The following is a 17,083-nucleotide window of genomic DNA, read 5'->3' as shown; positions in this document are numbered from 1 at the left end:
AGTGTCCCCAGAACATTACCTGGGTCTCTCGCTTAACAGTTCAGCGATAATACCACTAGGCCATCACCTCCCTAGTAGGAACTCACTTCACTCATTTACTAACAACCATAGCAATATTGTTTTGTGGAAACATGTGGAACATTCAGAAGAGGCTGCTCTTAAAGGTTATACACAAGGATTTTGGCAAAGGAAAGGAAATCAAAATGAGCAATGTGTCTAAAATAAGAACGCGGTGGCTCAATGATTTGCACTGTTGCCTCACAATTTCAGAGACTCGGGTTAGATCCCAGTATTGGGCGACTGTCTGTGTGGAGTTTGCACGTTCTCCCCATGTCTGCGTGGGTTTCCGCCAATTACTCTGGTTTCCTCCCACATTACAAAGATGCGCAGGTTAGGTGAATTGGTCAAGCTAAATTACCCATAGTGTGCAGGCTAGGTGGGTTAGCTATGGGGATTGTAGTGTTACGGGGAGTGAGGGGGTCTGGGTGGGACGCTCTTCGGGGGGTTGGTGTGGACTCAATGGGCCAAATGGCCTGTTTCCTTACTGTAGGGATTCTATGAAGTTGCTGGAAAAGCTTAGTAGGTCTGGTAGCATCTGTGAAGAGAAATCAGAGTTCACATTTCAGGTTTTGTGGCCCTTCCTCAGAATAAAATGTGTTTAAAAATCTGTCACACACAAAAAAGACTGATGAACTTCAACAGAACTTAAATCAGTAAACAACAGAAGTTTTTTGAAGAACATGGGACTGCTTTAAGGTAGAAATAAAACATAACTTATGCTTCACATGGACAGGAAGTCCTCGAATGTTCACAAAGAACAATACTGATTTTCTTAATAAAAATATTTATAACATTCATTCACTACAGGTTAATTTATACAGCTCTTGTACCTATGATGAACAAAAATTAATTTATCAACTCTGTGTTCCATTAACTTTCATTGCTCAAGGTATTTGGAATACAGCAGCTTGCTGAAACTAAAAATCAATATATGACCTACATGTGAATTATGGTTATTGGCTCCCCAATAAAGTGAGTTAAAAAGTGACTACATCTCAGACAAGTCAATATTATCTAAGCTCCTGACCTCCAATGCCTGAATAGCTGCAGACAGCAGGTAACCAATACAGTTACAAACAGTTTCATGCTGTGTAATAACCCAAAATAGTATATTTATTACTACTATGTCTACTACTGTTTAAGAATCCTATACCTCCCAAAGACCAAAAAGGATTTTTTTTTTCATGTATTCATGGAATATGATCAGTGCTGGCTAAGGCCAGCATTAACTGGTAATTCCTAATTCCTTCAGGCGGTGGTGAGCCACCTTCTTGAACCTTCTTGTCGTGTAGGTGCTCACACTCTTTGATAAGGAGGGACTTTCAGGATTTGGTCATGGGATAGTGAAGGAGTAGCAATATAATTCCAGGTCAGGAAGGTATGAGATGTGGAGGGAAGCTTGCAGTTAGTGCTTTCCCGCTACCTTCCTTTGTTCTTATAGGTAGTTGGAGTCAGGGGGAACGTCATTGGTTTGGAAGGTACTATTGAGAGGTTCTTGGTTAGTTGCTGTGTCCTGTAAATGGTACCCACATCTGAGTTTGAGGTGTGGATGGGATGCCATCAAATGGACTGCTTTATCTTGGATGTTGTGGAGAATCATTGTTCGAGTTAAGATAAGTGAAGAATGGTTTATCACACCCTTGACTGGCAGACGGTGGAAGTGAGGACTGCAGATGCTGGAGATCAGAGTTGAAGAGTGTGGTACTGGAAAAACACGGCAGATCAGAAAGCATCCGAGGAACAGGAGACTGGACGTTTCGAGCATAAGCTCTTCATCAGAAATGAGGGGGTGCCCCAGGGGACTGAGAGATAAATGGCAGGGGGTTGGGGCTGGGGCAAGGTAGCTAGGAATGCGATAGATAGGTGAAAGTAGGGGTGAAAGTGGTAGGTCGGAGATGAAGATGGAGTGGATAGGTGGGAAGGAAGATGGACAGGTAAGACAGAATGAGAGGGTGGCGCCAAGTTGGAAGATTGGATCTGGGGTAAGATGGGGGGGGGGGGGGGGGGGGGGAGGTGAAAAGAGGGGTTTCTGTTAGTTAGCTAATCCACTTACCCGCAGCACCATAGACTTTTATCCCTCATTTCCCCTACTCCCACCTTATTTCAGATCCAATCTTAACTGTCCTATCTGTCCATTTTCCTTCCTACCGGTCCACCCTCCTCTCCAACCTATCACCTTCACCCCTACCTTCATCAACCTATCGCATTCCCCACTACCTTCCCTCAGCCCGCTTGGGCCATCCTCTCATTCCTGACGAAGATCTTAGGCTCAAAACATAGACTCTTCTGCTCCTTGGACGCTGCCTGACCAGCTGTGCTTTTCCAGCATCACACTCTTCGATCTTGCAGACGGTGAACAAGTTTTGGGAACGCGGGAGGATGAGAATTACAGGTCACATAAATCCGAACCTCTAACTTTTTCATGTAGCCACTGTACATCTGGTTTTACGTTTTTTGACTAATGGTGACTCCCTCAGAATGTTGAGAGGTATAGGGATTCATGTGATGGCAATGTTGTTGAATGTTAATGGGAAACAGCTCTTGTTGAACATAGTCATTACCTGATACTTTGTTCTGTTGATATTAAAAGACGAAGTACAGAGATAGTCGATGAATTGGTACTAATTTCCCAAGAATACTTAAATTCTGGAGAAGTCCTCGAGGATTGTGAAACTGCTATTGTAACACTTTTATTTAAAAAAGGAAAGATTTTTGTTTAAAAAAGGTAATTGTTGGCCATCCAGTTTAATGTCTATAGGGAAAAGGTTTTTATAAAGGATATAATAGCAGAGCATTTAAAAATAAATAATATGATCAAAAAGAGACAGCAAGGCTTCATGAAGAGGAAATCGTGCCTGACAAATTAATTAGAATTCGTTGAGTAAGTAACAAGCAGGACAGATAAAGGGGAAGTAGTAGATGTAATATATTTCAATGTTCAGGAGTTCAATAAGGTACCACACATTAGGTTGCTCAATAAGATAAGAGGTCATGGGCTGGGGGTAAAATATTAGCATGGATGGAGAATTAGCTAACTAATATAAAACATACACTTGGGATGGTGGGGTGGGGAGGGGGGGGGGGGGGGGGGGGACTTTCACAATGTCAACTTGTAACTATTGGAGTGCCAGATTAATCAGTGCTGGTGCCACAATTATTTAAAATACATATGAATGGATGAGCAAAGTGTATGTACTATAGTCAATTTTGTAAATGACACAAAAATTGGAGAGAAGGCAGATGGTGCAGAGAGGGATATAGATGGGTAAGAGCGTGGGCACAAATTTGGCAGGTGAAATTTCATGTGGGAAAATGCACTTTGGTAGGGACAGGAAAGAAGAATATTATAATTCAAAATGGAGAAAGACTGTAGAAAGCTACAAATGAGAAAGATTTGCGGGTCCTTATCCTTGAATCGCAAAGTTAAAAATCACACAACATCAGGCTATAGTTCAACAGATTTATTTTTAAATACAAGCTTTTAGAGTGCTGCTCCTTCATCGGGTAGCTACTGGGGCAGAATCAGAGGACACAAAATTTATAGTAAAAGATCAAAGTGTCATACAACTGATATGAGGTATTGACCAAACCTAGATTGCTGTTAAGTCTTTAATCACTTAGAATGGGTTGCAGGTTTCAATTGATTAATATGTAAATCCCAGAACTTCTTTCAAGTCACATTCCCGAGGTAATTTAAGGTTTTATTTAAAAAAGGTGACATCTCAGCTCATAGAGTGCATTAAAGGTGAGAGGTTAGAATCTGTCTGTATTCCAATCTTGGGTCACCCCAGTTCTATATCCAATGTAGAAATTTATAAAATATCACATGGCTGACTGCCAAGAGATTACGCTTTTTGGACAAAATAGAATGTATCCGCAAGTACAAATAGGATTGTCAATATACTACATCAGTTGCATGATACTTTGATCTTTTACTATAAATTCTTTGCCCTAGGATTCCACCCCACTAGCTACCTGACGAAGGAGCAGTGCTCCGAAAGCTTGTACTTTCAAATAAACCTGTTGGACTATAACCTGGTGTTGTGTGATTTTTAATTTTGTCCACGCCAGTCTAATACCGGTACCTCCACATCATTGAAGCACGAAGTATTAGCAAATTCAGCGGGTAAGAGGGAAAGCAATTGAAATATCAGCATTTCAAAGAGAATAGTGTATAAAGAGAAGGAGGTTTCTCTAAAATTATACAAGACACTATTCAGACCACAGTTGTAATGCTGTGAACTGTTTTGGTGCTCTAATCTGAGGAAAGATATACTGGCATTGGAGGTAGTGCAGAGAAGGTTTACTTGGCTGATCCTGGGTATGAAGAGACTGTTGTGTGAGAAGAGGTTGAGTACGTTGTGTGTGTTCTCATAGAAACATAGAAGAATGAGAGGCAACTTTATTGAAACATACAAGATTCATATCAAGGCCTCTGTTTTCCCCATCCAACTCTACTCCAACCCCACAAACCTCATCTGAACACTCCATTTTGGTCTTTGAGCTCTGGTGTATTTCTCTTTTCACTTCCCTTTGTCGCACTATTAGTTATTATGCTCCAGAAAGCAAGTCCGAGAGAATTGATATTGCTTAGATTGAAACTAATCAAACCTATATCACCTGACTCAATTGCTTCCAGTTTCAGTAAGTATCTCTTTAGACGTGCTCAAGTGAAATATCAATTTTGCTTCAATTTACAATTAAGCACAAAATGAAACACAACTGAGTTACAATTACAATCAAATATGCTTTTGATTGCCTGGATCTTAAAAAGTGGAATTCCAGATGTAAATCTCACTTTCCTCATTTTAAAGCATGCCCATTGGAGCTCGGATGGGTGAAGTCCAAAACTAAAGGACATAGGCTTAAGGTGAGAGAGATAAAATTTAAAAAGTAACTCTTTAACTTTTTCATAAAGAGGGTGGTGCGTGTATGGAATGAGCTGCAGAGGAAGTTTTGGATGCTTGTACAATTACAACATTTAAAAGGCATCTGGATGAGTATATGAATAGGAAGGGTTTAGAGGGATACGGGCCAAACACTGGCAAATGGGACTACATCACTTTGGGCAGTCTGGTCAGCGCGGATGAGGTTGGACTGAAGGGTTTGTTTCTGTGTTGTTTGACTTTATAACAAAGGTTTATGTTATGTTCCCAATACCACACTGTTTAGCTTTTTATGCATTTTTTTTCCAAAAGGATGCCCAAGAAATGTTTTTTCTCCCCCTACATTACAGATGTCATAAACATTAAGAGGTAGGTTTTAAAGTATTTCTTTGGACTGAAATCACAAGAGTGTAATCTGATGCATCCTTTAAGAAATCAAATCTGGATAGACATTTGGTACAGATAATGTTATGGGACCAAAACAGGCTAGTGGAATTAGTTTGGATTATTCCAGCAGAAACAAATCCCGAAATGTGATAAACTGAAATGATTCTAGTCATACTGCTCAGCTACACACTAGCAGGCCAACTTCAGAGTCAGAACAGAAATCCTAACAGTGTTGTAACTCTATATATCTCTAATCTGTCTACCAATCAGCCTCTTATAAATTTTCATGATATTAATTTGTTGTTATCCTGAATTGCTGTGTTATGACTAAAAACCTTCTATTTCCTCATTAATGATTGAGCAGTTCTGTATTTTTGCAGTATGCTTTCTAACATCCTCTTTAAATTTTGCCTAAACAATTCACTGGTTATTCATGCTGAATTACCAATCAACAGCAGCAATGAATTATTACTCTGTTGACCTTCATTTCTATCCATATTATTTGCACCATTACCCATAAATAGCATTTATGTCATCTCTTGACTTCCCTCTATATCTTACAAAGTTATCCACATCCAAACTTATTTTTCAAAAGAATTCATTATGGGATGTGGGTATCACAGGCTTGGGCAGTATTTATTTCCCATCCCTAGTTGCCCATGAGAAGATGATGAGCTGTCTTCTTGAAACACTGCAGTCCATGTGATATAGATAGACCCACAATGCCACTGGGGAGGGAGTTTCAGGATTTTAACCCAGTCAGGGAAGAATGGTAATATATTTCCAAGTCAGGATGTGGAGTGGCTTGGAGGGAAACTTGTAAGTGGTGGTGGATTTAAAAGGTCCTGCCTAAGAAACCTTGGCTAATTTTTGCAGTGTATCTTGTAGATTGTAGAAAATGCTGAGCATCGATAATGGAATAAGTGAATGTTTGTGGATGTGGTTCCAATCAAACAGTCTGCTTTGTCTGGATCATGTCAAGCTTCGTGAGTGTTGTTGGGGCTGCATTCATCCAGATAAGTATTCCATCACACTTCTGACTTGTGCCTTGTAGATGGTGGATGGGTTTTGGAGAGTCAGGAGGTGAGTTACTCACTGCAGGCATCTTAGCCTCTTAGCTGCTCGAAGCCACAGTATTTTTATGACTCATCCAGTTGAGTTTCCAGTCAACGGCAACCCCTAGGATGTTGACAATGGGGGAACTCAAGAGTGGTGGTGCCACGGACTGCCAAAAGGTGGTGGTTAGATTCCCTCTTGTTGGAGATGGCCACTGCCTGACACATGTTACTTTCCATTTGAGAGACCAGACCTGGATATGGTCTAGGACTAGTTGCATTTGGGATGTTTCAGTATCTATGGACTCATGAATGGTGCTGAACATTGCAAAATTGTCAGCAAACACTCCAGCTTATGACCTTACAATGGATAGAAAGTTTTTGATGAAACAGCTGAAGATGGTTGGATCTAGGACATTACCCTGAGGAACTCCTGCAGAGTTGTCCTGGAGCTGAACTGACTGACTTCCAAAAACCACAATCAATATTTTTTATAAGGTATGAATAATTAGCAGAGAGTTTGCTCCCAAGTTGTATTGACTCCAGATTTGCTAGGGCTCATTGATGCCAAACTAGGTCAAATGTAATCTTGACATCACAGGAAGTCACTCAACTTCACCTCTGGAATTCAGCTCTTTTGTTAATGTTTGAACCAAGGGTGTTCTGACGTCAGGAGCTGAGTGGCCCTGGTGGGTAACAAACTGGATATCAGGGAGCAGGTTATTGCTGAAAACATATTAATTGATAGTACTGATAACGACCCCCTTCTAACAATTTGCTGATGATTGAGATTAGACTAAGGGACCAGGTTGAAAGAGTTGGATTTGTCCTGTTTTTTGTGTACATATTATACTTGGGCATTTTCCACTTTGCGGATACATAGTAGTGTTGCAGCTGTACTGGAAGAGCTTGGGCAAACTTTCAGCCAACTCCGGAGTAGAATCTTCATTACTATTGCCAGAATCCTGTCAGAGCCCAAAGCCTTTGCAGTAAATAGTGCCTCCATCTTAATGTCTCATGGAATGAATCAAATTGGCTGCAGACTAGCATCTGTGTCACTGGGTGACCTTTGGAGGAGGCCAACATGGATGATCCACTTAGCACTTCTAGCTAAAATTGTATCAAATACTTGAGCCTTATCCTTTCCAACAATGTACTGCTCTCCCTCATCACCAATGATGAAGATCCTTGTGGAGCGTCTGTCTCCAGTAAACTGTTAATTTGTCCACCACTATTCACTATGCCAGGAGTCCAGAGCTTAGGCCTGATTCAGTGGGTGTAGGGTCACTTCATCCTATCAATTCCCGACTATGCTGTTTGGCATGCAAGTAGTCCGGCTTGGTGGGTTCATTTTTGGGAATCTCTGGTGATGCATTCAATATGCTCTCTTGCACTCTATTTCATTGAACTAGGATTCACCCATTGGCTGGATGGTAATAGTAGTGTAGGGTACATACCAGGTTGCAAATTGTATTGGGCATATAATTCTGTTGCTGCTGATGTCCCACAGAGCCTCATGGATGTTCAGTCTTGGAGTTGCTAGATCTGATTGAATTCTATCACACCTAGCACAGTGGTATTGTCACAGAATGCAATGGAGGGTATCGTCAATAAGAAGATGAGATTTGTTTTCACTACAAAGACTATGTGGTGGCCACTCTTACCAAATTTCTCAGAGTCATAGAGATGTACAGCATGGAAACATACCCTTTAGTCCAACTCATCAATGCTGACCAGATATCCCAACCCAACCCAGTCCCACCTGCCAGCTCCTGGCCCATTTCCTTCCAAACCCTTCCTATTCATATACCCATCCAGATGCCTCTTAAATGTTGCAATTGTACCAGCCTCCACCACTTCCTCTGACAGCTCATTCCATACACATACTACCCTCTGCGTGAAAACGTTGCCCCTTAGGTCTCCTTTATATCTTTCCCTTCTCACCCTAAACCTATGCCCTCTAGTTCTGGATTCCCCAACCCTAGTGAAAAGACCTTGTCTATTTATCCCATCCATGCCCCTCATGATTTTATAAACCTATATAAAGGTCATCCCTCAGCCTCCAACGCTCCAGAAAAAATAGCCCGAGCCTATTCAACCCCTCCTTATAACTCAAATCCTCCAACCCTGGCAACATCCTTGTAAATCTTTTCAGAACCCTTTCAAGTTTCACAACATCTTTCTGATAGGAAGGAGACCAGACTTGCATGCAATATTCCAACCTTGGCCAAATCAATGTCCTGTACAGCCGCAATAAGACCTCCCAATACCTGTACTCAATACTCTGACTAATAAACGAAAGCATATCAAATGCCTTCTTCACAATCCTGTCTACCTGCGACTCCACTTTCAAGGAGCTATGAACCTGCATTCCAAAGTCTCTTCTTTCAGCAACACTCCCTAGGGCCTTACCATTAAACATCCTCGGATGCTGCCTGTCCTGCTGTGTTTTTCCAGCACCACATTTTTCAACTCTGGTCTCCAGCATCTGCGGTCCTCACTTTCTCCTTACCATTAAGTGTATAGGTCCTGCTTAGATTTGCTTTCCCAAAATGCAGCACCTCACATTTATCTAAATTAAACTCCATCTACCACTTCTCAGCCCACTGGCCCATCTGGTCAAGATCCTGTTGTAATCTGCGGTCACCTTCTTTGCTGTCCACTACACCTCCAATTTTGGTGTTATCGGCAAATTTCATTTTAACAAAATATTCCCGATCCTTCTCGGTCAGTTACTTTTCATTATTTCTTAATCATCCAGTCTTCTAAACTTTGAATTGAAATAGTTTACTTCTCAAGTATCATGCCTTCATTTAGATTTTATATCAAGCAACACGTGTTTCTCCATTGAGCATTATATTTACATTCCTCTTAGTTCAAAATGTTTACTCGATAGCTAGATGGGCAATAATCGTTGAAGAAGGGTCACTGGACATTATTTCTGCTTTTTCCATGCATGCTGCCAGACCTGCTGAGTTCCTCTAGCAATATCTGTTTGCGTTTTAGGTTTCCTTAGGTCTTATCTCGATCTCTGATAAAATATACTGTGACAAATCCAAGTTCTTACTTTGCTTTCTCAAACAATATAATTTCCCATATGATTATTTATATATGGTTACATGTTCTTTCAATATTAGTTTTTCAATGCCAATATTTGGTTTATCTGTCAAAGCTCACTGACCATCTACAATGTCAACCTCCTTTCGTACACCCCACTTTGGTAATTTCGCCGTACACTCGACCTGCTGATTCTCTCCATGCCACAGGACTGTAGGGAAAGTCAGTCAAAATGTCCAATCTTACTATTCTAATTACCCACTTGGCTTTCACTTCTCTTTTCTCAGGTTCTCTATCCAAAACATAATTCATTCATAATATCGCTGAAACCAAATTCATAATTTCTTTAATTCAAGTTAACCTGTCTAGTTCACGTGTATATTATTGGTGCAACTTAGAAATTTCTATAAGCAAATTGCATAAAGAGGGGGACAATAATCATTTTAAAAGGGTTACCTGCTGACCTGATGACCAAACATGTGATAACTTTGACAAGATTTGATCAGAAAACTGCAATCTCTAAATTCTTCAAAATGGTAATTTAATATCACATTTACTTTATTAAATTGCTTTTGTTAAAGACAGCTTAACAAATTATGCAAGTCTAGGAATAGCTGTTACTGCATTGTCTCATAATATTAAAATTGAGTTTGCCACCTAACACTGTTGGGTGAGGTTTGATAGAAAGCAATAATGCCAAAAGAGCATTTCATGTATATTAAGATGACAAAGTAGCGTGCAACATACATACTGACCTTTCCCTCTATTTCACAATGACAATTAAGCTTATGGTGGAACAAATATAATATACTGACTCCAGCATTTAAAATATTAAAAATAATCCAATTTTATACAATGAATTGGTACAAGATATTCAGTCTTAGTTAATAAGAACCAATTCTATTTGAAAACTTTGGCACAGAATACCTTCATGTGAAATATGATTAAAATTAATTAGACGATGTGCACTTGAGAAAATTTGAGGAAAACAAATGTGATGAACTTTTGTAGGTGATCACCAAGAGATAAAAACAATTCTTTAGGCATGCCAGAGAGCCATGGAGATGGACAGCCGGAAACAGACCAATTCGTCCATGCCGACCAGATATCCTAAATCAATCTAGTCCCACTTGCCAGGAGCTGGCCCATACGCCTCAGAACCTTTCCTATTCATATACTTATCTAGAAGCCTTTTAAATGTTGCAATTGTACCAGCCTCCATCACTTCCTCTGGCAGCTAATTCCATACACGCACTACCCTCTGCATGAAAAAGTTGCCCTTTAGCTCTCTTTTACATTTTTCCCATCCCCTCTAGTTCTAGACTCCCACCAACCCAGAGAAAGGACCTTGTCTATTTACCCTATCCATGCCCTAATGATTTGATAAACCTCTCGAAGTTCTATAAACCTTTATAAACCTCAGCTTCTGATGCTCCAGGGAAAACAGCCCCAACGTATTCAGCCTCCACCTATAGCTCAAACTCTCCAATGCCTTTAGGCAATAGACCGGCAGACAGTCAGAGAGAAAGACTACACTACTAGCTGGGAATACGCTAATAGCTTAATAAACAGAACAGGTATAAGATGCAAGAACAATACCAAGATATTGACTACCATCAAGGACGATGAAAGTTGGATCACCAATTTTGTAAAATATTGCACCTTTACAATTTTCAACTTTGTACAAGATCATTTCAATTACAGTGTCATGAAATGCTGACACGGTAATATGGGACTATAAACATTTTCTGCCAAGTAATTACATATTTTCATTCAATCTAACAGAACAATCATTCAGTGATTTATAAAACTTAAAAAATACACAAAACCTTTGATGCATTCAAACCTATGCTGGGAAGTCTAAAAATAAATAACAAACTCTTATGTAAAAAAGCAAATTACTGTGGATGCTGGAATCTGAAACCAAAAGTGAAAATGCTGGAAAATCTCAGCAGGTCTGGCAGTATCTGTAAGGAGAGAAAAGAGCTGATGTTGAGTCTAACTGACCCTTTGTCAAAGCTTTCCAATGGACTGAGTGGTGGCAGATAGAGTTTAATTCAGATAAATGTGAGGTGCTGCATTTTTGGGAAAACAAATCAGAGCAAGACTTATACACTTAACGGTAAGGTCCTAAGGAGCTTTGCTGAACAAAGAGACCTTGGAGTGCAGGTTCATAGCTCCTTGAAAGTGGAGTCGCAGGTAGACAGGATAGTGAAGGAGGTGTTTGGTATGCTTTCCTTTATTGGTCAGAGTATTGAGTACAGGAGTTGGGAGGACATGTTGTGGCTGTACAGGGCATTGGTTAGGCTACTTTTGGAATATTGCATGCAAATCTGGTCTCCTTCCTATCAGAAGGATGTTGTGAAACTTGAAAGGGTTCAGAAAAGATTTACTAGGATGTTGCCAGGGTTGGAGGATTTGAGCTATTGGGAATGGTTGAATAGGCTGAGGCTGTTTTCCCTGCAGCGTCGGAGGCTGAGGGATGACCTTATAGAGGTTTATTAAATTGTGAGGGGCATGGATAGGGTAAATAGACAAGGTCTTTTCCCTGGGGTTGGGGAGTCTAGAAGTAGAGGGCATAGATTTGCGTGAGTGGGCAAAGATAAAAGGGACCTAAAGGGCAACTTTTTCATACAGAGTGGTGCATGTGTGGAATGAGCTTCCAGAGGAAGTGGTGGAGGATAGTACAACTGCAACAGTTAAAAGGCATCTGGATGGGCATATGAATAGGAAGGGTTTGGAGGGATATGGGCCGGGTACTGGCAGGTGAGACTGGATTGGGTTGAGATATCTGGTTAGCATGGACGGTTTGGACTAAAGGGTCTGTTTCTATGCTGTACATCTCTATGACTCTATGAGTCTAATAAGTATGCACACTCATTTCAAAGTACTTTTTTTTAAAAAAAAAAGATGGCCAGTCTGGGTAGCATAGAGCTACACAAGAAATCAATGAGTCCAGTAAGGGTAAGTCTTACTAAAATATTTCAGTCAAAATCCGATTGTCTTTATTCTCTATGCACACAGCTGAGGTGCCATGCACCTTCCAAAAAAAACTTTTTAACAAGCTGAAACACAAATGCCTCAACCAGAGTTAACTTGCCTTTTTGAATTGAGTCAAAATTTTTCAAGTTAACTCTCCCTGGTGCATTTTCCATGGCAAGGCCTCAATCAATCAGAATTAATTTACCAACCAATCAGCAGTAATCCTCATGCAGTATAAATGGTCATTCCCTTCACTGTGTCTCACACCTGCACACACACACCATGGGTGCTGGGGAAAAAATAAGCACTACCGCACTTAGGTGGTAGTGTGGGGGGAAAAAGAAAAAAAAAACAGGGGATGGGGAAAAAAATAAGTACTACCGCACTTAGGTGGTAGTGTGGGGGTTTAGAGAAAAAAAAAACGGGAAAAAAAAATGGTCATTCCCTTTGAAATTTGGTATACTTGCATTTTCCCGATAAGTTAAGATAAAAAGTTTCAACAGCATGTTTCGTTCGTCAGCAATACTTAAAAGTGACTTTATTCACTTTTCTGACGCTTAACGAAAAATTTTATCATTTAGCAAGGGCACTAGTTAAGTTACTTTAGTCTAAAAGAATAAATCTGGACCTTTTTTGAAGAGTGGAAAAGAAACCACTTCAAATCAGAATGGATAAAAAGTCATGTTAAAAGAGACTGGATGATTTCAGGTCAAAATTGAAAGACATTTTACTTCACAGTTATAGAAATGTTACTGATTATAAAATGGTTAGATTTTTTAAAAAACCTTCACACAAGATATTTGCTAACATGTAAGAGAGTTATTCTGAGTGACATCAAAATGTTTATTTATATTCCAACTCTCTTGCATAGTTACTAATAACCCAAGCAAATGAAATAGATATATAGAATTCTGTCGCCAGCTATTTCTAACTGACAAGTGGTTATATGTTCCACATGACAACATTTATTACAGAACCTACAATAACAGGATGTTTTACTTCCCAAAAAAAGACCCTGAGATCATCAGTGCCATTACGTACATGAGATAAAATCAACTTCAAATAAATACACAAAGTGCTGGAGAAACTCAGCAGGTCTGGCAGCAACTATGCTGACAGAAACATAGTTAATATTGAGTGCAATGATTCTTGGGACCAAACAGCAGTTTCTGGATTTATTTCCTATCTCCAGTGTACACTGTATTTTGCTTTTATGTTAAAATAAACGCAACCTATCTCAATATAAGGCGTCAACTTCAAAATTTGCTAAGTTTCCTTTTTTCTTGAAAGGATCAATTGTGATTTGAACACACCGTGTGCAGTTAGCAACATTCTTACCTGTGAAAGCAATGTCTCTTAAATCTTAATATTTGTCATAAATCATTTCCAATCAATGGACTGATCTGATACAATAATCAGGGATTGTTTTGAATTTTTAAAATACTCTTGAGATATCCATCTATATATTTAGCAGAGAACATACAGATTAAGAAGCAAAGTTAAATAATTTCCAATGACTTTTTCATGTTTGTGTATCATGGAATTTAAGGTCGCTATTCATAAAGTGTAAGAATAAAGTTAGCACTTAACATTCAGTAACCTATCCTAATCTGACAAGTGTAGCACTGGAAAAGCACAGCAGATCAGGCAGCATCCGAAGAGCAGGAGACTCGATGTTTCAGGCATAAGCCCTTCAACACTAATGTAGGGGGTGGTAAGAGATAAAAAGGAGGGTGGGGGTGAAGCTGCAGAAGGTAGTTGGGAAGGTGAAAGGTGGATGCAGCTGGTGGGGCGGGGGAGGCGGGGGGAGGTGATTGTGATAGATCAGTGAGGAGGAAGGGGTGGATAGGTCAAGAGGGCTGTATCAAGTGGAAGGTTGGATTTGGCATGAGTTGGGGAGAGGGTAGATTTGGAAACTAATGAAGTCAACATTGATGTCATGTGGTTGAAGGGTCCCAAGGCAGAAGATAAGGTGTTCTTCCTCCAGTCGTCAAGTGGCTTAGATTTGGCGGTGGAGGTGGCCCAGGACTTGCATGTCCTCGCTGGAGTGAGATGGGGAATTGAAGTGGTTGGCCAAAGGGTGGTGAGTTTGTTGGGGTGCTTGTGTCTCAGAGATGTTCCCTGAAATGCTCAGACTTCTCATAGTTGTCCAGTATTTGACAGGCGAGGCAAGGAAAGAAAGAACTTTCATTCTTTAGTGCTTTTTGTGACATTGTAAAACACGTAAAGCACTTCACAGCCAATTAGGCACTTTTTGATGTGATGTCACCACTATAATGTAGAAAAAATGGCAAGTAAAATACTTCACAACAGTAGCATATAAAATGCTAGAATCGATTATTAGGTGCACGGTAAGAAGGCATTTGGGAAATTGTAATATGATTAAGTAGGGTCAATACGGATTTGTTAAAGGGAAATTGCACTTGGCTACAAATTACAATGTTTAAGAATGTAACTAGCAAAATGGTTAAAGGGACCCAATCATTGCAATGTTTTTGATAATGTATCATATTAGATGTTATTACACAAAATTTGAACTTCTGGGATTTTGGTGATACAAGATCATGGACGGCGATTGTTTAATGGACAGAAAACTGAGAAGCAGGCAGTTGGGACGAGATCAGTTTGGGATTATGTTTTGCATGGACTGGTTGGACTAAATGGTCTGTTTCCATGCTTTACACTCCATTACTCTATAACTGGAATAAACAAGACTTCTTTAGGTTGATAGGCTGTAACAAATTAATACTTAGGCCTCAGTTATTTACAATTTTTATTAATGACTTGGATGAGGGAAGTCAAGGTTTAGATTAGGTTACTTAGTGTGGAAAGAGGCCCTTCGGCCCAACAAGTCCACACTGACCCTCCGAAGAGCAACCCATCCAGACCCATTCCCCAACATTTACCCGTTCACCTAACACTACGGGCAGTTTTAGCATGGCCAATTCACCTAACCTGCGCATTTTTGGACTGTGGGAGGAAACCGGAGCACTCGGAGGAAACCCACGCAGACACGGGGAGAATGTGTAAACTCCACATAGACTGTTGCCTGAGGCGGGAATTGAACCCAGGTCTCTGGCGCTGTGAGGCAGCAGTGTTAACCACTGCACCACCATGCCACGGTGATATAAAATTGGGTTGGGAATTACATGACTTAAAGGACCTGAGGTGGCTGCACAGGAATATAGACAGGTTGTAGGAGAGGTCAAGAACATGGCAGATGGTAAAAATCCTGATGAAATTTTAATTTATATTTGGAAAACAAAATTGAGCGTTATGGGATTGGGAAATGCTTATATTCAGTGATGTTGAATGCCTTCGTAGATGAACTACAGGAGGTTACCATGCAGGCACTTCAAGCATTTAGGAAGACCAATGGTATATTAGCTTTGGAATTAGAATTGGAATACAAAAGTAATTACGCAGGGATTGATAAGACCACACATGGAGTAGTGCAGATAGTTTTGATTTCCTTACCAAGGGAGTATAATAAATTAGCTGCACTGGTCCTTGGATGAGAATACTGCAGAGGAGAAATTCATCTCGTGACCATCATAACCCAGCAGGGGAGGTGTACTGCAGTTCTTGGAGGAGGTGCCATGAAAGGCCACTTAGATCACAAAACTTTACACATGCAGGACTAAAATGATATACCATCATAGAGTGGTACTGTATTCTCTGGAGCTGTTTGTCCGTTTACATTGGGTGTCTTTTAAGCCTGGTATTACTTCTCCATTCTCACCCTATCAGACTTGGCAAAGACCAACAAGTATTTTACACTTTGAACTTTAGAAAACCTGAAATGATATTTGCCTCCATATGCTGCCTTTTAAGTGTGAAATGCCCTTTAAATTTAACTTTCTAGCCAGGTTTTGTGCACTTATTAGCTAAGCTCTTGGTAAAGAGCCAATTTATGCTGGAAGCCGATTTAAATGAGTTGCCCTTCCAAAATTTGCAAGTCTTGTTGGCATTGAGCCTTTGCAGCTGAGTTACAATTGCAAATAAATCATCATTCCCGAGAGAATAGCCTGAAAATTGGATATGTTTTGTTGAAAATCCGAAACTTTTATCTTTGAGGTCCAAGGTGCAAGTAACGGGTAGTTATTTCCAAGTAAATTATGGACATGGAAGTTGCGACAATGAACTTCATAGGTGAATTTAACAAGGTGAATTAAGCAACAATCTAGTCATTCCCACGCTTAAAATATGCCTGCTGACTGGGTGTGTATACAAGTTTTAGCTGTAACGCTGTATTTTAAAAATGAGTACATAATTGGACATTTCTTCTCATGCTCATTAAAACAAACCCTGGTACTTCCTCAAAATATTCCCATAAGTAAGTTTGCCTATTTACAGCCAGAGATGCCCTCTCGAATAATTTAATAACAATACTGAGAATTTATGATGAAAGACTTTAGCGGGACAAGATAAATGCCTTTAATAACTATTAGTACAGTTAAAATTAATTCTGGAAATTTTGCCACAAACACCATTAAAATACGTAAAATAAATATATGTATAGATTTTGCATCTTGAGGTGCACTTGGATATTGTTTATCGTGAGATTTAGCTTGAAAGATCTTTTGCCCTGTATGTTGCTGCAAGTGCCACAAGAGGGCAATGGGGCATCTGGGACTTTTGTGAATGACAGGACTA

General features: G+C 40.0%; 1 protein-coding gene across 3 annotated transcripts in view; it reads right to left on the bottom strand.

Moving 5' to 3' along the window:
• The window catches only part of arl15b (ARF like GTPase 15b), a 301,390-nt gene that overhangs the window by 37,183 nt on the left and 247,124 nt on the right, over positions 1-17,083 (bottom strand). The window contains exon 5 of one of the 3 annotated variants that reach the window (XM_087989200.1): positions 527-595. The exons of the other annotated variants lie outside the window; for them this stretch is intronic. Within the exon in view, the coding sequence (XP_087845326.1) occupies positions 542-595 (54 nt within the window). The 3' untranslated portion in view covers positions 527-541. Of the gene's footprint in view, positions 1-526; positions 596-17,083 lie in introns of those variants that run through there. 3 annotated transcript variants of the gene reach the window in all.

The sequence above is a fragment of the Chiloscyllium plagiosum genome, unplaced genomic scaffold (assembly GCF_037043375.1).
Source record: "Chiloscyllium plagiosum isolate Xiang-an unplaced genomic scaffold, Cpla_swu_hap1 HiC_scaffold_1, whole genome shotgun sequence".
NCBI classification, from domain to species: domain Eukaryota; kingdom Metazoa; phylum Chordata; class Chondrichthyes; order Orectolobiformes; family Hemiscylliidae; genus Chiloscyllium; species Chiloscyllium plagiosum.
The sequence above is the reverse complement of the archived record's forward strand: the minus strand, read 5'-3'. Positions and strand labels throughout refer to the sequence as shown.